The sequence below is a fragment of the Oncorhynchus masou genome, chromosome 12 (assembly GCF_036934945.1).
Source record: "Oncorhynchus masou masou isolate Uvic2021 chromosome 12, UVic_Omas_1.1, whole genome shotgun sequence".
NCBI lineage: Eukaryota > Metazoa > Chordata > Actinopteri > Salmoniformes > Salmonidae > Oncorhynchus > Oncorhynchus masou.
In genome coordinates this window covers 59175216-59200434 of record NC_088223.1, presented here as the reverse complement: position 1 = coordinate 59200434, position 25219 = coordinate 59175216, and the positions used below count along the sequence as shown (strand labels likewise).

At 40.7% G+C, this 25219-nt stretch overlaps 1 protein-coding gene across 1 annotated transcript in view; it reads left to right on the top strand.

Annotated features, from left to right (window-relative positions):
* LOC135550516 (NALCN channel auxiliary factor 2-like) overlaps positions 1-5677 on the top strand; it is a 91228-nt gene extending 85551 nt beyond the window's left edge. The window contains exon 3 of the mRNA XM_064981420.1: positions 4744-5677. Coding sequence (XP_064837492.1) covers positions 4744-5054 — 311 coding nt within the window. The 3' untranslated portion in view covers positions 5055-5677. The remainder of the gene's footprint in view (positions 1-4743) is intronic.
* The last annotated feature ends 19542 nt before the right edge of the window (positions 5678-25219 follow it).

The following is a 25219-nucleotide window of genomic DNA, read 5'->3' as shown; positions in this document are numbered from 1 at the left end:
AAATCAAATCAAAGTATTTGTCACATGTGCCGAATACAACAGACCTTACAGTGAAATGCTCTAACCAATAGTGCAAAACAGGTATTAGGTGAACAATAGGTAAGTAAAGAAATCAAACTACCGTAAAAAGACAGTGAAAAACAACAGTAGCGAGGCTATATACAGACGCTGGTTAGTCAGGCTGATTGAGGTAGTATGTACATGTCGATATGGTTAAAGTATGGGTAATGTCTTCAAAAATAAACAAACAAAAAACAAAAAATAAGCTACATCTTTTTGAGATATTCATATTAATATTTTTTATGTTTAATAAATTAATGTGAAAAATTGTATTACAGAATCTAGACCGAGTCCATATTTTAGAAAACAAGATGTTTTCTGTATGATATACGGGTCGTAGTACAGTGCCTTCAGAAAGTATTCACAGACCTTACATTTTTCTACATTTTGTTGTGATACAGACAGAATTTTAAAATGTAATAATCAAGATTTTTTTATCACTGGCTGCCACACAATAACCCATAATGTCGAAGTGGAATTATGTTTTTCAAAATGTTTACTAATTAAAAAGCTGAAATGTCTTGAGTCGATAAGTATTCAACTCCTTTGTTATGGCAAGCCTATGCAAGTTACAAAATACACATTTGCTTTACAAGTCACATAATAAGTTGCATGGACTCACTCTGTGTGCAGTAATAGTGTTTAACATTATTTTTGTATGACCACCCCCCCCCCCCCTCTCTGTACCCCACAAATACAATTATCTGTAAGGTCCCTTAGACGGGCAGTGAATTTCAAATATCGATTCAACCACTTAGACCAGGGAGGTTTTCCAATGGCTCGCAAAAAAGGGCACCTATTGGTAGATGTTTTTTGAGCAGAGTGAAGTTATTAATTACACTTTTGATGGTGTATTAATACACCCAGTCCCATTTTACCATAAGACCAATGAGTTAAGGGCAGTAATAGTAGAAAACTGAGGATGGATCAACAACATTGTAGTTACTCCACAAAACTAACCTAATTGACAGAGTGAAAAGAAGAAAACCCGTACAGAATAACAAATATTCCAAACCATGCATTCTGTTTGCAATAAGGCACTAAAGTAAAACTGAAAAATATGTGGAAAATAAATTAACTTTTCATCCTCCAATACAAGGTGTTATGTTTGGGGCAAATCCAATTCAACACATTGCTGAGTACCACTCCTCATATTTTCCAGCAGAGTGGTGGCTGCATCATATTATGGGTATGCTTGCAATCATTAAGAACTGGGGAGTTTTTCAGGATAGAAAAGAAATGGAATGGAGCTCAGCACATGCAAAATCCCAGTGGAAAACCTGGTTCAGTCTGCTTTCTACCAGACACTGGTATATGAATTTACCTTTCAGCAGGACAATAACGTAAAACACAAGTTGCTTACAAAGAAGGCAGTGAATGTTCCTGAGTGGCCATGTTACAGTTTTTACTTAAATCTACATGAAAATCTATGGCAAGACATGAAAAGGGTTTTCTAGCAATGATCAACAACGAATTTGACAGAGCTTGAATAATGGACAAATGTTGCACAATCCAAGTGTAGAAAGCTTTTAGCCAGAAAGACTCACTGCAGTAACCGTTGCTTCTACAAAGTATTGACTCAGGGGTGTGAATACTTGTGTAAATGTCATATTTCTGTATTTCATTTTCAAAAAATGTGCAACAATTTCCAAAAATAAATATTCACTTTGTATTGTTTGTAGATTGGTAAAAAAAAGTTTAATTTAATCAGTTTTGAATTCAGGCTGTAAAACAACAAAATGTGGAATACTTTCAGAAGGCACTGTATAGGTCTAGAAAGGGCCTATAATTTTATTTATGTATTTTATTTATTTTACCTTTATTTAACCAGGTAGGCTAGTTGAGAACAAGTTATCATTTACAACTGCGACCTGGCCAAGATAAAGCATAGCAGTGTGAACAGACAACAACACAGAGTTACACATGGAGTAAACAATAAACAAGTCAATAACACAGTAGAAAAAAAAGAGTCTATATACATTGTGTGCAAAAGGCATGAGGAGGTATGCGAATAATTACAATTTAGCAAATTAACACTGGAGTGATAAATGATCAGATGGTCATGTGCAGGTAGAGATACTGGTGTGCAAAAGAGCAGAAAAGTAAATAAATAAAAACAGTATGGGGATGAGGTAAGTAAAAATAGGTGGGCTATTTACCGATGGACTATGTACAGCTGCAGCGATCGGTCAGCTGCTCAGATAGCAGATGTTTAAAGTTGGTGAGGGAGATAAAAGTCTCCAACTTCAGCGATTTTTGCAATTCGTACCAGTCACAGGCAGCAGAGAACTGGAAGGAAAGGCAGCCAAATGAGGTGTTGGCTTTAGGGATGATCAGTGAGATACACCTGCTGGAGCGCGTGCTACGGGTGGGTGTTGCCATCATGACCAGTGAACTGAGATAAGGTGGAGCTTTACCTAGCATGGACTTGTAGATGGCCTGGAGCCAGTGGGTCTGGCGACGAATATGTAGTGAGGACCAGCCGACTAGAGCATACAGGTCGCAGTGGTGGGTGGTATAAGGTTCTTTAGGAACAAAACGGATGGCACTGTGATAAACTGCATCCAGTTTGCTGAGTAGAGTATTGGAAGCTATTTTGTAGATGACATCGCCGAAGTCGAGGATCGGTAGGATAGTCAGTTTTACTAGGGTAAGTTTGGCAGCGTGAGTGAAGGAGGCTTTGTTGTGGAATAGAAAGCCGACTCTAGATTAGACTTTTTGATTGGAGATGTTTGATATGAGTCTGGAAGAAGAGTTTACAGTCTAGCCAGACACCTAGGTACTTATAGATGTCCACATATTTTAGGTCGGAACCATCCAGGGTGGTGATGCTAGTCGGGTGTGCGGGTGCAGGCAGCGAACGGTTGAAAAGCATGCATTTGGTTTTACTAGCGTGTAAGAGCAGTTGGAGGCCACGGAAGGAGTGTTGTATGGCATTGAAGCTCGTTTGGAGGTTAGATAGCACAGTGTCCAAGGAAGGACCAGAAGTATACAGAATGGTGTCGTCTGCGTAGAGGTGGATCAGGGAATCACCCGCAGCAAGAGCAACATCATTGATATATACAGAGAAAAGAGTCGGCCCAAGAATTGAACCTTGTGGCACCCCCATAGAGACTGCCAGAGGACCGGACAACATGCCCTCCGATTTGACACACTGAACTCTGTCTGCAAAGTAGTTGATGAACCAGGCAAGGCAGTCATTAGAAAAACCGAGGCTACTGAGTCTGCCGATAAGAATATGGTGATTGACAGAGTCGAAAGCCTTGGCCAGGTCGATGAAGACGGCTGCACAGTACTGTCTTTTATCGATGGAGGTTATGATATCGTTTAGTACCTTGAGCGTGGCTGAGGTGCACCCGTGACCGTCTCGGAAACCAGATTGCACAGCGGAGAAGGTACGGTGGGATTCGAGATGGTCAGTGATCTGTTTGTTCACTAGGCTTTCGAAGACCCTAGATAGGCAGGGCAGGATGGATATAGGTCTGTAACAGTTTGGGTCCATGGTGTCTCCCCCTTTGAAGAGGGGGATGACTGCGGCAGCTTTCCAATCCTTGGGGATCTCAGACGATATGAAATAGAGGTTGAACAGGCTGGTAATAGGGGTTGCGACAATGGCTGCGGATAGTTTCAGAAATAGAGGGTCCAGATTGTCAAGACCAGCTGATTTGTACGGGTCCAGGTTTTGCTGCTCCTTCAGAACATCTGCTATCTGGATTTGGGTAAAGGAGAAGCTGGGGAGGCTTGGGCAAGTAGCTGCAGGGGGGCGGAGCTGTTGGCCGAGGTTGGAGTAGCCAGGAGGAAGGCATGGCCAGCCGTTGAGAAATGCTTGTTGAAGTTTTCGATTATCATGGATTTATCAGTGGTGACCGTGTTACCTAGCCTCAGTGCAGTGGGCAGCTGGGAGGAGGTGGTCTTGTTCTCCATGGACTTTACAGTGTCCCAGAACTTTTTGGAGTTAGAGCTACAGGATCCAAATTTCTGCTTGAAAAAGCTGGTCGTTTGACTGCGGGCCCGTAGCGGATACAGGCAATGAAGCAGTGATCTCTGAGATCCTGATTGAAGACAGCGGAGGTGTATTTGGAGGGCCAGTTTGTCAGGATAACGTCTATGAGGGTGCCCTTGTTTACAGATTTAGGGTTGTACCTGGTGGGTTCCTTGATGATTTGTGTGAGATTGAGGGCATCTAGCTTAGATTGTAGGACTGCCGGGGTGTTAAGCATATCCCAGTTTAGGTCACCTAACAGAACAAACTCTGAAGCTAGATGGGGGGCGATCAATTCACAAATGGTGTCCAGGGCACAGCTGGGAGCTGAGGGGGGTCGGTAGCAGGCAGCAACAGTGAGAGACTTATTTCTGGAGAGAGTCATTTTTTAAATTAGTAGTTCGAATTGTTTGGGTATGGACCTGGAAAGTATGACATTACTTTGCAGGCTATCTCTGCAGTAGACTACTTTCAAGACCACGTTCATCACTTTCCAAAAAATTGTGATACAAATGTGAAGAGCAGGTCAAACATCATTCCTTCCAGTGACATTTCTTTGTGAGAATTGCAAGAACATTCTTTGATACCAAAAATATTTTCGGGCGTTTCCTGGGCTGGAATCGCCTGGTATCTTGTTGTTTGTTGTCATCTGAAAAACTAATCTGGATCTGAATTATGTTTCTTCTCTGTGTGTGATGCAGGGCTACTAGAAAACCATTTAACCAATGCAGACCCTGAGTGTTGTGATGTCAGATGGAGTGGCTGCGACCCCTCTGTGGGGGCGGCGTGCGCCCTGACACAGCTACCAGGGTCGTCGTCATGGCAGCGGCGCAGCTCCCCGCCCATGTCAGCTGCATCACGGCTGTGCAGCAGCAGACTAAGACTGTGTGTTCTGGTCCTCATCCTGCTGCACACTGTCGTCTCCTTCTCCACTGTCCAGAGCAGTGGCGCTGTGGGCCTGGAGGCCATGGTACCCCTGCCCCTAGAGGAGAGCTCTGCCCGAGAGGAATGACTGATTTTGAACAAGAGTTTCTACTGTTCCCTGCCTCCAGTCTACAGAGACCCCTTCCTTCACAGTACCTGAGGAGTGTGGCGTTTATAACCCTCTCTCTCCATCCAGTCCCCTCCACAGGACATCAGCAATGAGGAGGTTATACACCGTTCCAGGGCAGGCTACAGGTCGGTATACCTCCTCACCCTCCACCACACCGGAGGAGTGGCGAAGCACGGGCCCTCCCCTACCTCGACACAGAGAGGTATGGAGGTGGATGAGGTTTCGAAACTGAGAACCAGACATGTCTCACATGTAAGGAGGACATGAAAGGGCATAGGGAAAGAGAGGCGGGTCTCCTATCATCCCAGGGTCCAGAGGAAGCGTCGATTTTATAACTGAAAGAGGTACTGTATGCTGTTTCTGAGAAAGTTTTGGGTACAAATGGCCTTTTTCAAGTTTTATCACTACTCTATTTAATGAGTTGAGTGATGTTTTTGGGGATTTACGTATGACGTTGGGTGTTGAGTTTGTGAACTGCACAGTGGGGAAAAGTATGAGTTGCAGGCTCGTATGCTATTTTTTTTAATCTGGGTGTGTGTGTGTGTGTGTGTGTGTGTGTGTGTGTGTGTGTGTGTGTGTGTGTGTGTGTGTGTGTGTGTGTGTGTGTGTGTGTGTGTGTGTGTGTGTGTGTGTGTGTGTGTGTGTGTGTGTGTGTGTGTGTGTGTGTGTGTGTGTGTGTGTGTGTGTGTGTGTGTGTGTGAGAGAATACAGTGAAGAAGTCAGCAATATAATGTATATGACCCAACACAAATCAGATGACCATTACCATTATCTTCCAAGCTAACAGAATACGCACAACAAATACTTTGAGTAAATATTATTCTTATTCTCAGTACCACTACCCTCATTATCATACATCAAGTAGAATCAGTTCATGCAAGTATTGGATTACAGATCCTAATCAAAGGTAAACCATGTTGTTTTTGATAGATGTCAGAAGTACACTACTAATGCTGTGGGGGAACATGTGTTTATGCAAAGCTGATTGAAACGAGTTGAAACCCCCACTGGGTCTCTAATCGCTTACAGAAGGCACATGATTGTGCAATGGAAGACTGTCTGTATTATAACTACACCAATCATTTCTTACTCATAAAACAGACAATTTACCACGTATTACACATAACAAAGACCCAGAGTGATAATTGGAGCAGAATGTTATCATGGCTGAATGTTTAAGAAATGTTCAAGATGTGAATGCATCGCGTCATCAAAAAACTGAGGCATGTGTCTATGCCCTCAATGTCTTCTTGTGTGTTCATTACATTCATGGTGAAATGCAGTGATTGCAGTATTTGGAAAGAACCAAAACTTTATAAATATACTTCTAAATATTAGAGATATAGAAAAAGATCCACCTTGATTTATTCATAGGCAATCTGTTGGGGAAAAAGCGGTTTTGTTATTTGTAAAGACAAACTAGAGCATGATTATATAAATGGTTCTCATATGTTTCTGATTTCTTGGATTGAATACTTCTGACCTCTCTTTTCCTGGCATAATTTGTGTATTATTCTTATAAATAGTTGGTCAAATTTGGGCTTGTATTTGGGAAGCTGAAATAAAATAACTGTCTTCCAATGTGACAAATTGATTCACAAATAGGAATTGTGAATAATTTTTTATCTTACAAAGTATTCCTGGGTTCACCTCCCAAACAGATACTATATGTGACCTTGGTCTACCAGAATACAGGCATATTGTTTATGTCCTAACAAAACTATCTTAACTATTTTACTATTGAAAAACTATATCATAGCACAGGTTTTTACAGAGTATTGTATACAGTATGTATATGAATTTAACTTGGATTTGAATATCTGAGCATTTTAGTAATATAAACAAATCAGAGATCTATGAGATGCATGAGATTCAGATTATTTATTTATCTAAAATAAAATATATTATAAACTTGGTGGTTCGAGCCCTGATGACTGATTGGATGAAAGCCGTGGTATATCAGACTGTATACCACAATATGCCCCCCAAAATGTTTGTACTGTTCTAATTACGTTGGTAACCAGTTTATAATAGCAATAAGGCACCTCTGGCGTTTGTGGTACATGGCCAATATACCACGGCTAACGGCTATATCCAGGCCCTAAGAACAGCCCTTAGCCAATGTATATTGGCTATATACCACACACCCTCGTGCCTTATTGCTTAATTATATCACTGTAGCCTTTAATGCCAACAATGAATTAGTAAGAACTAATCTCATGTCAGTCTGATAAACTGCTCGAGTCTTTTGCTAAAAGTGCAATATTTTGTTTTTGACAGCCTGTGTTGTTTCATTTAATATCTAACGGACATTGTCAGCATGCTGATTATAAACTGGTTTAAGATGCCGAACACTCTAAAAGAGACAACCATGTTGATAACTGCAACTTGGGATTGGAAATCTTGCCTGCCTTATATGACTAACGTGTGTAACATTGTATGGTCTCTCCATTTCCAAAAAGGTCACTTGTACCCTTCTCTCTCCTATGTCAGTCATCACTGTTGCTTATCCGTTAGAATGTAAAGGAATGGTACCTCAATCAGAGAAGGGAAAAGGGGTATAAATCTACACTGGTGTCCTAAGCCTGTATGCTGTGAGGGGACTACTTCTTATGCCATTTTATACACTGTGCTTTAATGTTTAGAACTTTTTGCACTAGTTCTAATAACTTTTTTTTTCCTGAGATTTGTTTTAAAACTGTGCTTACTAATTCCGTTCTAAAACAAATATTATCCCATATGTGTGTTTCTAGTTGTATATGTAATCTGTTTTCTGTTTCTATTGTATTTTGGGCGGAGCAGTGCCTGCTCACTGTTAAAGCTCATTAAAGTAATACAATCGTTCATTAACAGACTCTCTTTTTGTGAGGGGTTAAATAAAAGATTTAGCTGTTTGTCATTTTACAATCTTATACATCCCGAATGTCTTTTCAGTTCGACACATTTAAAAATTAAGGTTAGCACTACCCTTGTAACCATGCCTCGAAATATATCAGTTGGTAGGTCATATACAGTGGCTTACGAAAGTATTCACCCCCCTGGGCATTTTTCCTATTTTGTTGGAATTAACCTTGAATTAAATTTGATTTTGGGGGGGATTTGCCTACAATTTTGAAGGTGCAAAATATTTTTTCTTGTGAAACAAACAAGAAATAAGACAAAAGAAAACATTTTGCAGCAATACAGCTGCAAGTCTCTTGGGGTATGTCTCTATAAGCTTGGCACATCTAGCCACTGGGATTTTTGCCTATTCTTCCAGGTAAAACTGCTCCAGCTCCTTCAAGTTGGATGGGTTCCGCTGGTGTACAGCAATCTTTAAGTCATAACACAGTTTCTCAATTGGATTGAGGTCTGGCCTTTGACTAGGCCATTCCAAGACATTTAAATGTTTCCCCTTACACCACTTGAGTGTTGCTTTAGCAGTATGCTTAGGGCCATTGTCCTGCTGGAAGGTGAACCCACGTCCCAGTCTCAAATATCTGGAAGACTGACACAGGTTTCCCTCAAGAATTTCTCTGTATTTAGCGCCATCCATCATTCTTTCTAATCTGAACAGTTTCCCAGTCCCTGCCGATGAAAACATCCCCACAGCATGATGCTGCCACCATCATGCTTCACTGTGGGGATGTTGTTCTCGGGGTGATGAGAGGTGTTGGGTTTGCGCCAGACATAGTGTTTTTCTTGATGGCCAAAAAGCTACATTTTAGTCTCATCTGACCAGAGTACCTTCTTCCATATGTTTGGGGAGTCTCCCACATGCCTTTTGGCATATACCAAACGTGTTTGCTTATTTTTTTCTTTGAGCAATGGCTTTTTTCTGTCCACTCTCCCATAAATCCCAGCTCTGTGGAGTGTACGGCTTAAAGTGGTCCTATGGACAAATACTCCAATCTCTGCTGTGGAGCTTTGCAGCTCCTTCAGGGTTATCTTTGGTCTCTTTGTTGCCTCTCTGATTAATGCCCTCCTTGCCTGGTACGTGAGTTTTGGTGAGCTGCCCTCTCTTTGCAGGTTTGTTGTGGTGCCATATTCTTTCTATTTTTTAATAATGGATTTAATGGTGCTCCGTGGACTGTTCAAAGTTTCTGATATATTTTTATAACCCAACCCTGATCTGTACTTGGCCACAACTTTGTCCCTGACCTGTTTTGAGAGTTCCTTGGTCATCATGGTGCCCCTTGCTTGGTGGTGTTGCAGACTCTGGGGCCTTTCAGAACAGGTGTATATATACTGAGATCATGTGACAGATCGTGTGACACTTACATTGTACACAGGTGGACTTTATTTAACTAATTATGTGACTTCTGAAGGTAATTGGTTGCACCAGATCTTATTTAGGGGCTTCATAGCAAAAGGGGTGAATACATGTGCACGCACCACTTTTCCGTTTTTGATTGTTTTGATTTTTTTAAACAATTTATTTTTTACTTTTCACTTCGCCAATATGGACTATTTTGTGTATGTCTGTTAAATGAAATCCAAAAAAAAATCGATTTAAATGACAGGTTGTAATGCAACAAAATAGGAAAAACACCATGGGGGATGAATACTTTTACAAGGCACTGTAACAAGTCATAGAATCTGTGTTACTCTGTATCACCAGTAGGGAGAGCCATTGTTAAGTGAGAATTGATTGTGAGAGAAAGTATGCTGTGTAACTGTCTGCAGCACCATACTATTTCTGCATCAATATCAGTGAAAAGGTTTTATACTGATTACTGTGAAACAAAATTATTTAACTTCCTACTGACATCTGTTATATCATCAGAGTCCCACATTCCTGGAACAACAACAAATAGACTAAATCACATTTAAAATGTGATGTGTATCAATATATACAGTGCCTTGCGAAAGTATTCGGCCCCCTTGAACTTTGCGACCTTTTGCCACATTTCAGGCTTCAAACATAAAGATATAAAACTGTATTTTTTGTGAAGAATCAACAACAAGTGGGACACAATCATGAAGTGGAACGACATTTATTGGATATTTCAAACTTTTTTAACAAATCAAAAACTGAAAAATTGGGCGTGCAAAATTATTCAGCCCCTTTACTTTCAGTGCAGCAAACTCTCTCCAGAAGTTCAGTGAGGATCTCTGAATGATCCAATGTTGACCTAAATGACTAAAGATGATAAATACAATCCACCTGTGTGTAATCAAGTCTCCGTATAAATGCACCTGCACTGTGATAGTCTCAGAGGTCCGTTAAAAGCGCAGAGAGCATCATGAAGAACAAGGAACACACCAGGCAGGTCCGAGATACTGTTGTGAAGAAGTTTAAAGCCGGATTTGGATACAAAAAGATTTCCCAAGCTTTAAACATCCCAAGGAGCACTGTGCAAGCGATAATATTGAAATGGAAGGAGTATCAGACCACTGCAAATCTACCAAGACCTGGCCGTCCCTCTAAACTTTCAGCTCATACAAGAAGAAGACTGATCAGAGATGCAGCCAAGAGGCCCATGACAACTCTGGATGAACTGCAGAGATCTACAGCTGAGGTGGGAGACTCTGTCCATAGGACAACAATCAGTTGTATATTGCACAAATCTGGCCTTTATGGAAGAGTGGCAAGAAGAAAGCCATTTCTTAAAGATATCCATAAAAAGTGTTGTTTAAAGTCTGCCACAAGCCACCTGGGAGACACACCAAACATGTGGAAGAAGGTGCTCTGGTCAGATGAAACCAAAATTGAACTTTTTGGCAACAATGCAAAACGTTATGTTTGGCGTAAAAGCAACACAGCCCATCACCCTGAATACACAATCCCCACTGTCAAACATGGTGGTGGCAGCATCATGGTTTGGGCCTGCTTTTCTTCAGCAGGGACAGGGAAGATGGTTAAAATTGATGGGAAGATGGATGGAGCCAAATACAGGACCATTCTTAAAGAAAACCTGATGGAGTCTGCAAAAGACCTGAGACTGGGACGGAGATTTGTCTTCCAACAAGACAATGATCCAAAACATAAAGCAAAATCTACAATGGAATGGTTAAAAAAAACATATCCAGGTGTTAGAATGGCCAAGTCAAAGTCCAGACCTGAATCCAATCGAGAATCTGTGGAAAGAACTGAAAACTGCTGTTCACAAATGCTCTCCATCCAACCTCACTGAGCTCGAGCTGTTTTGCAAGGAGGAATGGGAAAAAATTTCAGTCTCTCGATGTGCAAAACTGATAGAGACATACCCCAAGCGACTTACAGCTGTAATCGCAGCAAAAGGTGGCGCTACAAAGTATTAACTTAAGGGGGCTGAATAATTTTGCACGCCCAATTTTTCAGTTTTTGATTTGTTAAAAAAGTTTTAAATATCCAATAAATGTCGTTCCACTTCATGATTGTGTCCCACTTGTTGTTGATTCTTCACAAAAAAATACAGTTTTATATCTTTATGTTTGAAGCCTGAAATGTGGCAAAAGGTCGCAAAGTTCAAGGGGGCCGAATACTTTCGCAAGGCACTGTATATACACAAGCTAACTGCCTAAGAAAACCAAATCTGATGTATGTGACCTATGTTCTTAACAAACCAACCTGTTTTAAAATGGATATTTTCATTTCACTTTCAAACACTGGAGTGAACAACCACATTAGCATGGTCAAGTGTTACATAAATGGTACACATTTTGAATATTCCTGTCCTTTTGAATGATGCATAAGTAGTCTCCAACATTATTTGGTGATACTGTGTACAGTATATCCACTTTGGCAGCAGTTGTGTCTGATTGATTTTGCAATAATGTTCTATAATTGTTATATTTCTCTTCAAACAGTACAGTATGTGGGCCTGGTCTCTCCAATACATCTGTTCTGTTGACGTCTGTCAGATGTTGAGAGAATTAATGGATCACAGCAAATGTTCACATCAGAAAGGGTCTCTGTGCTCTGTTGTATTGATGTTCAAATCTCATTCTCAACATTGGATCTAATAAAGTTACTCTAAAAGCATGATCCATTCCCAATGCTGGAAAGTGATGAAAGGCACATTTATATTAAGCTTGTTTTAATGCTCTTGGAATGGTGCTGCTGCTCCAGAAAGTCCTCTCTAAAGTTAATACTTTCAAGAACAGACATGGCCCATGGATGATATAGGGGTACCTCTGTGGGACAGCCCCCTTGGTTCTGGGACAGGGACAAAGGAACCATGATTTAAAGTATGTTCCCCACTGTTTTACTTTGTCACATTACCTATGACCTTCCCAAATCAAATCAAACTTTATTTGTCACATGCGCCGAATACAACAAGTGTAGACCTTACCGTGAAATGCTTACTTACAAGCCCTTAGCCAACAGTGCAGTTCAAGAAGAGATAAGAAAAATATTGCTCAAATGAACTAAAGTAAAAAATAATTAAAAGCAACACAATAACAATAACGAGGCTATATACAGGGGGTACCAGTTCCGAGTCAGTGTTCGGGGTACAGGTCATGTCCACCCGCCGCTGTCATGTCTACAGATATGGATCACTATATAGAAACATGAAAACATCTTGGGCGCATTGAATAGAAATAATAGGCGTCAGTGATGGCTTTGCTTGGATTTACATAGCACCACTGAATGGATTTACATAGCACCACTGAATGGATTTACATAGCACCACTGAATGGATTTACATAGCACCACTGAATGGATTTACATAGCACCACTGAATGGATTTACATAGCACCACTGAATGGATTTACATAGCACCACTGAATGGATTTACATAGCACCACTGAATGGATTTACATAGCACCACTGAATGGATTTACATAGCACCACTGAATGGATTTACATAGCACCACTGAATGGATTTACATAGCACCACTGAATGGATTTACATAGCACCACTGAATGGATTTACATAGCACCACTGAATGGATTTACATAGCACCACTGAATGGATTTACACCCACTGAATGGATTTACATAGCACCACTGAATGGATTTACATTGCACCACTGAATGGATTTACATTGCACCACTGAATGGATTTACATAGCACCACTGAATGGATTTACATAGCACCACTGAATGGATTTACATAGCACCACTGAATGGATTTACATAGCACCACTGAATGGATTTACATAGCACCACTGAATGGATTTACATTGCACCACTGAATGGATTTACATAGCACCACTGAATGGATTTACATAGCACCACTGAATGGATTTACATAGCACCACTGAATGGATTTACATAGCACCACTGAATGTTAGTGGGTGATAGACAAGGGTTGTCTATGGGATTCTATGCTGGAATTAATGCTTTACTATTTTATGACATTGATGGGCAATCCTTACCCTAAGGGGCCTTGGTGTCTGCATGCTCAAGAGGTTGCCTACGAATCCACAACAGATCTAGACTTGGAAAACCAGATGGAGTCACTTACTGCCTATTGTGCCCAAAACAATGACAAAACAGAAATCAGCTAATCCTGAAGCTTTCCTGTGGTTTTCCAGGTTGGCCAACTATATATCTATGGCCACTGTTAATGTGTTGGTCAAATAAAGCCAACATATCATGTAACTCTATGCCCAGACAGATTACATCAACTAGGAAGCATATTGGTCACAGTCAATTTTTTACACCATTACTGCACATGAGAAGAGATTATTGTGGTTGACAGTCATTTTGCACACTGTCCTTTCCAGTGAGAGGCCAGAGGCGCTATGGCATTCAAATAGAAAGAGACTGGTCAGACGTCAAAAGGCTAATGTTACTGGGAGTATATGAGGTCGTTCATCAAATCCCTGAAACTAATAACAACTAAAAGGGATCTAGGTACTGTATTAATGTATGCTGTAGGCCTTGACATTGTGTTTGCTTCTCACTAAGAAGTCATTAGATGGGTGAGGGGGTGGGGCTTCAGGGATACTACATTGATCTTTTTAATGGGCATGAGGAAATTATTACAATCTAATGTTTATAGAAAAATATATACAGTACCAGTCAAAACTTTTGACACACCTACTCATTCAAGGGTTTTTCTTTATTTTTACTATTTTCTACAACGAAGAATAATAGTGAAGACATCAAAACTATGAAATAACACGTATGGAATCATGTAGTAACCAAAAAATTGTTAAACAAATTTAAATATATTTTAGATTCTTCATAGTAGCCACCCTTTGCCTTCATGACAGCTTTGCACACTCTTTCCATTCTCTCAACCAGCTTCACCTGGAATGCTTTTCTAACAGTCTTGAAGGAGTTCCCACATATGCTGAGCACTTTTTGGCTGCATTTCCTTCACCCTGTGGTCCAACTCACCCCAAACTATCTCAATTAAGTTGAGTTCAGGTGATTGTGGCCAGGTCAGCTGATTCAGCACCCCATCACTCTTCTTCTTGCTCAGATAGCCCTTACACAGCATGGAGGTGTGTTGGGTCATTGTCCTGTTGAAAAACAAATGATAGTCCCACTAAGCGCAAACCAGATTGGATGGCATATTGCTGCAGACTGCTGTGTTAGCCATGCTTGTTAAGTGTGCCTTGAATTCTAAATAAATCACAGACAGAGTCACCAGCAAAGCACCTCCACACCATCACACCTTCTCCTCCATGCTTCACAGTGGGAACCACACATGCGGAGATCATCCGTTCACCGAGTCTGCGTCTCACAAAGACACGGTGGTTGTAACCAAAAATCTCCAATTTGGACTCATCAGAACAAAGACAGATTTCCACCGGTCTAATGTCCATTGCTCATGTTTCTTGGCCCAAGCAAGTCTCTTCTTCTGATTGGTGTCCTTCGGTAGTGTTTTCTCTGCAGCAATTCGACCATGAATGCCTGATTCACTCAGTCTCCTCTGAATAGTTGATGTTGAGATGTGTCTGTTACTGGAACTCTGTGAAGCATTTATTTGGGCTGCAATTTCTGAGGTGCAGTTAACTCTAATGAACGTATCCTCTGCAGCAGAGGTAACTGGGTCTTCCTTTCATGAGAGACAGTTTCATCATAACGCTTGATTGGTTTTGCGATTGCACTTGAAGAAACTTTCACATTTCTTGACATTTTCTGGATTGACTGACCTTCATGTCTTAAAGTAATGATGGAGGGTCATTTCTCCTTGCTTATTTTAGCTGTTCTTGCCATAATATGGACTTGGTATTTTACCAAATAGGGCTATCATCTGTAGACAACACAACTGATTAGCTCCAACACAAATAAACTTTTAACAAGGCACACCTGTTAATTGAAATGCATTCCAGGTGACTACCTTATGAAGCTGGTTGAGAGAATGCCAAGAGTGTGCAAAGCTGTCATCAAGGCAAAGGGTGGCTACGTTGAAGAATCTCAAAAACGTCAAATATATTTTGATTTGTTTAACACTTTTTTGGTTACTACATGATTCCATATGTGTTATTTCTTAGTTGTGATGTCTTCACTATTATTCTATAATGTGGAAAATAGTAAAAATAAAGAAAAACCCTTGAATGAGTGGGTGTGTCCAAACTTTTGACTGGAACTGTATATAGTATAACCAAACACATTCCGTGATATTTGAAGTCTCTCAGCCAACTGTGACAGATGCCTAGAAAGGAGTGAGCTGGGTAGCATACGCGCTCTCTCCCTATGCCAAGAGCTGACGGATCCTGCTGTTTCAAAGGGACCCTAACACTTTGAGGCTTACGCATAGCTCTGACATGGATGGGGCTCAGCGCTGGAAAGTGTTGGGAGTGAAAAACCAGTCCCAGTTCAATTCCCTTCACCTCCACAGGTCCACTGGTATACTCCTGTTGACCTAAATGTGTGTGTGTGTGTGTGTGTGTGTGTGTGTGTGTGTGTGTGTGTGTGTGTGTGTGTGTGTGTGTGTGTGTGTGTGTGTGTGTGTGTGTGTGTGTGTGTGTGTGTGTGTGTGTGTGTGTGTGTGTGTGTGTGTGTCTGTGTGTCTGTGTGTGTGTGAGAGATTCATAAGACATGTTCTAAATAGAATATAATTATAGCCGAACAGCTTTGAACTTAATTTCAGAGTTGACTTGAAAGAGGGCAGGGTTGGTAAATCCAGTCAGATGATGATGAAACTTCACTGTATCTGTTTATATTTGGGAAAAATGGATGTGTATTTTACACATATAACAATGTTTAGAAGGGGCAATTAATAGGGAACCATCATTGCTTTCCATTGCCATTTTTACATAGATTATCGTCACTACAGTATGTCCAACTGTATCCCACATGAACATAAGCAGTGCCTGGTCATGGAACCAACATGTATACCTCTATCCAATACGTACATACAGTAGATGAATAAGGTCATAGATCTAGTCATAGATCCTCATGACTGTTCAAATTTATTTGACATATAAATCACACAAGTTTTTTCCTTTTAAGTGGCAGGCTTGAAGGGATGGAAATATATTGCTCTACATATTTACTATTACGCCTTTTTTTAACACTGTAAAGAGGTCAGCTCCATGCTTTGAGAAGACCATTTTTCAACATAGACAAACAAGCCTTGAATTTATACCTTTGAAACATCTTCAGATCTTCAACAGTATATCCACTATCAGAAAAACACTATATGCTGGGCAGCACCTCCGACTGGAGAGCTGATCTATCCACAACTATGCATTTGGTCATCCATAACTGGCATTGATATTTGTCCCTACCAATGTGCTATTGTGAGAATGATTATTGACTGATCTCTTAACTTTTGCTATCAAAGTTATTCCAAATGGTAGAACAGAGCAAATTAAATGTATCCATACCACACTGAACAAACATATAAATGCAACATGCAACAATTTCAAAGACTTTACTAAGTTACAGTTCATATAAGGAACTCAGTCAATTTAAATAAATAAATTAGGCCATGATCTATGGATTTCACATGACTGGGAATAGAGATATACACCTTTTGGTCACAGATACCTTAACAAAAGTAGTGATGTGGATCAGAAAACCGGTCAGTATCTGCTGTGACCACCATTTGCCTCATGCATCGCAACACATCTCCTTTAAATATCTCCTTTAAGCTGGCTTGCTTCTGAAGGTCCTTAGATGGGAGACCAGACGCTGCTGGAAGTGGTGTTGGAGGGCCAGTAGGAGGCACTCTTTCCTCAGATATTAAAAAAATATTCCCAGGGCAGTGATTGGGGACACTGACCTGTGTAGGGTGCCGTCTTTCGGATGGGACGTTAAATGGGTGTCCTGACTCTCTGTGGTCACTAAAGATCCTATGGCACTTATTGGAAGAGTAGGGGTGTTAACCCTGGTGTCCTGGCTAAACTCCCAAGCTGTCCCTCATGCCATCATGGTCACCTAATCATCCCCAGCTTACAATTGGCTCATTCATCCCCCTCCTCTCCCCTGTAACTATTCCCCAGGTTGTTGCTGTAAATGAGAATGTGTTCTCAGTCAATTTACCTGGTAAAATAAAAGTATTTGATCAGGCTGTTGATTGTGGCCACCTCTGTCCCACTCCTCTTCAATGGTTGTTTGAAGTTGCTGGATATTGGTGGGAACTGGAACATGCTGTCGTACATGTCAATCCAGAACATCCCACACACACTGAACAAAAATAAAAACTATATATAGTGCATTTGAAAAGTATTCAGACCCATTGACTTTTTCCACATTTTGTTACATTACAGCCTTATTCTAAATTGGATTAAATAAATAAACATTCTCATCAATCTACACACAATAACCCATAATGACAAAGCGAAAAACAGGTTTTTATAATTTTTGGGACATTTATTAAAAATAAATAACCCAAATACCTTATTTACATAAGTATTCAGACCCTTTGCTATGAGCCCCGAAATTGAGTTTAGGTGCATCCTGTTTCCATGAATCATCCTTGAGATGTTTCTACAATTTGACTGGAGTCCACCTGTGGAAAATTCAATTGATTGGGCAGTATTTGGAAAGGCACAGAGCTGTCTGCATAAGGTGAAATCAAACGTTATTGTTCACATACACGTGTTTAGCAGATGTTATTGTGGGTGTAGCAAAATGCTTCACATTCTAGATCTAACAGTGCTGTAATATCTCACAATAATATCTAACAATTTCACAAAAATACGCACACATCTAAAGCAAAGAAACGGAATTAACAATATATAAATATTGGGCGAGCAATGTTAGAGCGGTATAGACTTAGATACAGTAGAATAGGATATAATACAGTATATACATATGCAATGATTAAAATATTAAAACTTGATTAAAGTGACTAGTGTTCCATTAATAAAGTGGCCAGTAATTCCAAGTATATGAATATAGGGTTGCAGCCTCTAATGTGCTAGTGCTGGCTATTTAACAGAATGTAACAGTCTGATGGCCTTGAGATAGAAGCTGTTTTTCAGTCTCTTGGTCCCAGCTTTGATTTACCTGTACTGACCTCACCTTCTGGATGATAGCGAGGTGAAGAGGCAGTGGCTCGGGTGGTTGTTGTCCCTGATGATCTTTTTGGCCTTCCTGTGACATCGGGTGCTGCAGGTGTCCTAGAGGACAGATAGTTTTCCCCCGGTGATGCATTGGCCAGACCGCACCACCCTCTGGAGAGCCCTGCAGTTGCGGGCAGTGCAGTTGCCGTACCAGGTGGTGATACAGCCCGACAGGATGCTCTCGATTGTGCATCTGTAAAGGTTTGTGAGGGTTTTAGGTGACAAGCCAAATTTATTCAGCCTCCTGAGGTTGAAGAGGCGCTGTTGCACCTTCTTCACCACACTGTCTGTGTCGGTGGACCATTTCAGATTATCAGTGATATGTACACCAAAGAACTTGAAGGTTTCAACCTTCTCCACTGCGGTCCCATTGGTGTGGATAGGGGAGTGCTCCCTCTGTTGTTTCCTGTAGTCCACGATCAACTCCTTTGTTTCGATGACGTTAGGTGAGAGATTATTTTCCTGGCACCACACTCCCAGGGCCCTCACCTCCTCCCTGTGGGCTGGCTCGTCATTGTTGGTAATCAGGCCTACTACTGTTGTGTCGTCTGCAAACTTCATGATTGAGTTGGAGGCATGCAAGGCCACACAGTCATGGGTGAACAGGGAGTACAGGAAGGGGCTGAGCACGTATCCTTGTGGGGCACCAGTGTTGAGTATCAGCGAAGTGGACGTGTTTTTTCCTACCTTCACCACCTGGGAGTTAATTGTGCAGACAGGAATACATATATCATGATTCCTTATGTGTTATTTCATATTTTTGATGTCTTCACTATTATTCTACAATGTAGAAAATAGTAAAAATAAAGAAAAACCCTTGAATGAGTAGGTGTTCTAAAACTTTTGGCCGGTAGTGTATATACTGTATTCTATTCTACTGTATCTTAGTCTATGCCACTCGTCCATATATTTATATATTCTTAATTCCATTCCACTTTACTTAGATTTGTGTGTATTGGGTATATGTTGTGAAATTGTTAGATATTACTTGTTAGATATTACTGCACTATCGGAGCTAGAAACACAAGCATTTTGCTACACCTGCAACAACATCTGCTAAACACGTGTATGTGACCAATAAAACTTTATTTGTTAAAAGTTAATTTGTGGAATTTCTTTCATTCTTAATGCATTTGCGCCAAGCCGTTGTGTTGTGACAAGGTAGGGGTGGTATACAGAAGATAACCTATTTGGTAAAAGACCAAGTCCATATTATGGCAAGAACAGCTCAAATAAGCAAAGAGAAATTACCCTCCATCATTACTTTAAGAGGGAACATTTCAAGAACTTTGAAAGCTTCTTCAAGTGCAGTCGCAAAAACCATCAAGCACTATGATGAAACTGTCACTCATGAGGACCGCCATAGGAAAAGAAGACCCAGAGTTACCTCTGCTGCAGAGGATACGTTCATCAGAGTTAACTGCATCTCAGAAATTGCAGCCCAATTAAATGCCTCACAGAGCTCAAGTAACAGACACATCTCAACATCAACTGTTCAGAGGAGACTCCGTGAATCAGGCCTTCATGGTCGAATTGCTGCAAAGAAAACACTACTAAAGGACACCAATAATAAGAAGAGACGTGCTTGGTTCAAGAAACACGAGCAATGGACATTAGACCGGTGGAAATCTGTCCTTTGGTCTGATGAGTCCAAATTTGAGATTTCTGGTTCCAACCACTGTGTCTTTGTGAGATGCAGACTAGGTGAACGATCTCCGCATGTGTGGTTCCCACCGTGAAGCATGGAGGAGGAGGTGTGATAGTGTGGGGGTGCTTTACTGGTGACACTGTGATGTATTTTAGAATTCAAGGCACTCTTAACCAGCATGGCTAACACAGCACTCTGCAGCAATACGCCATCCCATCTGGTTTGCGTTTAGTGGGTCTATCATTTGTTTTTCAACAGGACAATGACCCAACACCTCTCCCGGCTTTGTAAGGCTTATTTGACCAAGAAGGAGAGTGATGGAATGCGCCATCAGATGACCTGGCCTCCACAATCACCCGACCTCAACCCAATTGAGATGATTTGAGATGATTTGGGATGAGTTGGACTGCAGAGTGAAGGAAAAGCAGCCAACAAATGCTCAGCATATGTGGGAACTCCTTCAAGACTGTTGGAAAAGCATTCCAGGTGAAGACGGTTGAGAGAGAGAATGGCAAGAGTGTGCAAAGATGTCATCAAGGCAAAGGGTGGCTACTTTTAAGAGTCTCAAATATATTTAGATGTGTTTAACACTATTGGTTACTACATGATTCCATATATGTAATTTCATAGTTATGACTTCTTCACTATTATTCTGCAATATAGAAAATAATAAAAATAAAGAAAAAACCTTGAATGAGTAGGTGTGTCCAAACTGGTACTGTATATACAGTGCATTCCGAAGTATTCAGACACCTTCACTTTTTCCACCTTTTGTTACATTACAGCCTTATTCTAAAATTGATTATATAGTTTTTTCCCTCATCAATCTACACACCCCATAACGACAAAGCAAAAATAGTTTTTTAGACTTTTTTCCAAATGGAAATATCACTTTTACATAAGTATACAGACCCTTTATTCAGTACTTTGTTGAAGCACCTTTGGCAGTGACTACAGCCTTATTGGATAGGTCTTCTTGGGTATAACGCAACAAGCTTGGCACACCTGTATTTGGGCAGTTTCTCCCATTCTTCTCTGCAGATCCTCTCAAGCTCTGTCAGGTTGGATGGGGAGCGTCGCTGCACAGCTATTTTTAGGTCTCTCCAGAGATGTTCGATCAGGTTCAAGTCCGGGCTCTGGCTGGGCAACTCAAAGACATTCAGAGACTTGTCCCGAAGCCACTCCTGTGTTGTCTTGGCTGTGTGCTTAGGGTCATTGTCCTGTTGGAAGGGGAACATTCGACCCAGTCTGAGGTCCTGAGCGCTCTGGAGCAGGTTTTCATCAAGGATCTCTCTGTACTTTGCTCCATTCATATTTCCCTCGATCCTGACTAGTCTCTCAGTCCCTGCCACAGAAAAACATCCCCACAGCATGATGCCACCACCATGCTTCACCGTAGGGATGGTGCCAGGTTTCCTCCAGATGTGACGCGTACCATTCAGGCCAAAAAGTTCAATCTTGGTTTCATCAGACCAGAGAATCTTGTTTCTCATGGTCTGAGAGTCTTTAGGTGCCTTTTGGCAAACTCCAAGCAGGCTGTCATGTTCCTTTTACTGAGGATTGTCTTCCGTCTGGCCACTCTACCATAAAGGCCTGATTGGTGCAGTGCTGCAGAGATGATTGTCCTTCTGGAAGGTTCTCCCATCTCCACAGAGGAACTCTGGACAACTGTCAGAGTGACCACCTCCCTGACCAAGGGCAATCTCCTCCGATTTATCAGTTTGGCCAGACGGCCTGTTCTTGGAAGAGTCTTGGTGGTTCCAAACTTCCAAGAATGATGGAGGCCACTGTGTTCTTGGGGATCTTCAATGCTGCACAATCCTGTCTCTGAGCTTTACGGACAATTCCTTTAACACCATGGCTGGTTCTTGCTCTGATATACAGTGTCAACTGTGGGACATTATATAGACTGGTGTATGCCTTTCCAAATCATGTCCAATCAATTGAATTTACCACAGGTGGATTCCAATCAAGTTGAAGAAACATTTCAAGGATGATCAATGGAAACAGGATGCACCTGAGCTCAATTTCTTATACTTATGTAAATAAGATATTTATGTTTTTGTCATTTTAATACATTTGCAACGAAAATCTTAAAACGGTTTTTGCTTTGTCATTATGGGGTATTGTGTGTGGATTGATGAGAAAAACATTTATTTAATCCATTTTTAATTTTTAATTTTTTTAATTTTGAACTTTAATGTAAAACAATGTGGGAAAAGTTTGAAAACTTTCTGAGTGCACTGTATATATATATATATAGTTGAAGTCGGAAGTTTACATACATCTTAGCCAAATACATTTAAACTCAGTTTTTCACAATTCCTGACATTTAATCCTCGTAAAAATTCCCTGTATTAGGTCAGTTAGGATCACCACTTTATTTTAAGAATGTGAAATGTCAGTATAATAATAGAGAGAATGATTTATTTCAGCTTTTATTTATTTCGTCACATTCCATGTGGGTCAGAAGTTTACATACACGCAGTTAGTATTTGGTAGCATTGCCTTAAATTGTTTAACTTGGATCAAACGTTTCGGGTAGCCTTCCACAAACTTCCCACAATAAGTTGGGGGAATTTTGGCCCATTTCTCCTGACAGAGCAGGTTTGTAGGCCTCCTTGCTCGCACATGCTTTTTCAGTTCTGCCCACAAATATTCTATAGGATTGAGATCAGGGCTTTGTGATGGCCACTCCAATACCTTGACTTAGTTGTCCTTAAGCCATTTTGCAACAACTTTGGAAGTATGCTTGGGGTCATTGTCCATTTGGTAGACCCATTTGCGACCAAGCTTTAACTTCCTGACTGATGTCTTGAGATGTTCATCAGACCAGTAGACATTTCTCCAAAAAGTACGATATTTGTCCCCATGTGCAGTTGCAAACTGTAGTCTGGCTTTTTTATGGCGGTTTTGGAGCAGTTGCTTCTTCCTTGCTGAGTGGCCTTTCAGGTTATGTTGATAAAGGACTCGTTATACTGTGGATATAGATACTTTTGTACAGGTTTCCTCACACATCTTCACAAGGTCCTTTGCTGTTGCCCTGGGATTGATTTGCCCTTTCTGCACCAAAGTACGTCCATCTCTAGGAGACAGAACGTGTCTCCTTCCTGAGCCGTATGACGGCTGTGTGGTCCCATGGTGTTTATACTTGCGGACTATTGTTTGTACAGATGAACATGGTACCTTCAGGCGTTTGGAAATTGCTCCCAAGGATGAACCAGAATTGTGGAGGCCTATAAAAAATATTTCTGAGGTCTTCACTGATTTATTTTGATTTTGATTTTCCCATGATGTCAAGCAAAGAGGCACTGAGTTTGAAGGTAGGCCTTGAAATACATCCACAGGTACACCTTCAATTGACTCAAATTATGTCAATTGACCTATCAGAACCTTCTAAAGCCATTAATTCATTTTCTGGAATTTTCCAAGCTGTTTAAAGGCACAGTCAACTTAGTGTATTTAAACTTCTGACCCACTGGAAATGTGATACAGTGAATTATAAGTGAAATAATCTGTCTGTAAACAATTGTTGGAAAATTACTTGTGTCAAACACAAATTAGACTGACTTCCCAAAACTATAGTTTGTTAACAAGAAATGTGTGGAGTGGTTGAAAAACGAATTGTAATTATCTCAAACTAAGTGTATGTAAACCTCCAGCTTCAACTGTATATATACATATATTTATATATATACATATATTTGTTTGTTGTTTTTTTTTAGCTTTTTGTGTTGCTTCTCTAAAAAGCTACTAGCAATTTTATTAATTTGACTTTAGCTAGCCCTGACAGGTTCCCAATCTCATAATCGCATAACTAGCTACAAAGAATCCATTTCAGTCTATCAATCAAGTTAGAGTAGCTATATTAGCTGGCATGCCTGCTGGCAAGGTTGTTAGCCTTTTGAAAAGCAAGCAATTACTAAATGTATTGAATAAGACTCACATTCCTTTTAATATTTATCCCAGATTTTAGAAAAGATGCACAGAAAAAATACAATTTTAAATAAACAGTCAGGAAGATACCGAGAGCTCAAGAGGTATGCTTAGACATGCAGAAAAAAATATTTATTTAAAGTTAAGCATCATGATTATTGCTCTCGATTACAGGAAAAAGCTGCTTCAGATGTTTGAAAAATTCTAAATTCTCCAACTTCCAGATGGTGTCCGGAACACCGGAACAGCCATCCTCATGTACTCTACTCTTGTGTCCCTTCAGATTTTTGGTGTGCATGATGATGATAACGCATTAAGGGCTCTATTCAATTCGTATCACGGAAGTTCAGCGTTACAGAGTGATTGAAATTTAAAGGCAATTTTCCCTCGTTCATGCATTCACGGTAAATGTTGCATATGTCGGTACAATCGGAAATTGCCTTTACATTTATATTTTGCTTTCTGTAACACTTCAGTTATACAGATTGAATAGAGCTCTAAATTGTTGTATAAATACAAAATATCTGGCATATTCCCATTTGAACTTTGTTGTGCTTTTAAATGGTTGAATGTCCAGTGATAAACATTTAGATGACAACTAAACCAAAAATCTGACCATTTTTTCCATTGGGTTTTTAAAAAATAAAAAATATTCCCCTTTTTTCGTGGTATCCAATTGTTAGTAGCTACTATCTTGTCTCATCGCTACAACTCCCGTATGGGCTCGGGAGAGACGAAGGTCGAAAGTCATGCGTCCTCCGATACACAACCCAACCAAGCCGCACTGCTTCTTAACACCTCGCGCATCCAACCCGGAAGCCAGCCGCACCAATGTGTCGGAGGAAACACCGTGCACCTGGCGACCTTGGATAGCGTGCCCTGCGCCTGGCCCGCCACCAGAGACAAGGTTATCCCTACCGGAGACCACCGCGCCACCCATTGGAATTTTGTTGGACTTTTAAATGGTTCTTCTAAGGCATAGTGATAACACATTAGCAATTCAACGAACTCTGTATGTCCTTTATGAGTGTGTAAATAAAGATTGAAATCTCATTGATCAAGGTCTCAAGCAAATATGTTCCACATTTCAACGTTGAAATGACGTGATGTGGCCAGTGATGGGATGTTCTGGTTTTGGCTGATCTATCAAGCCAGACGA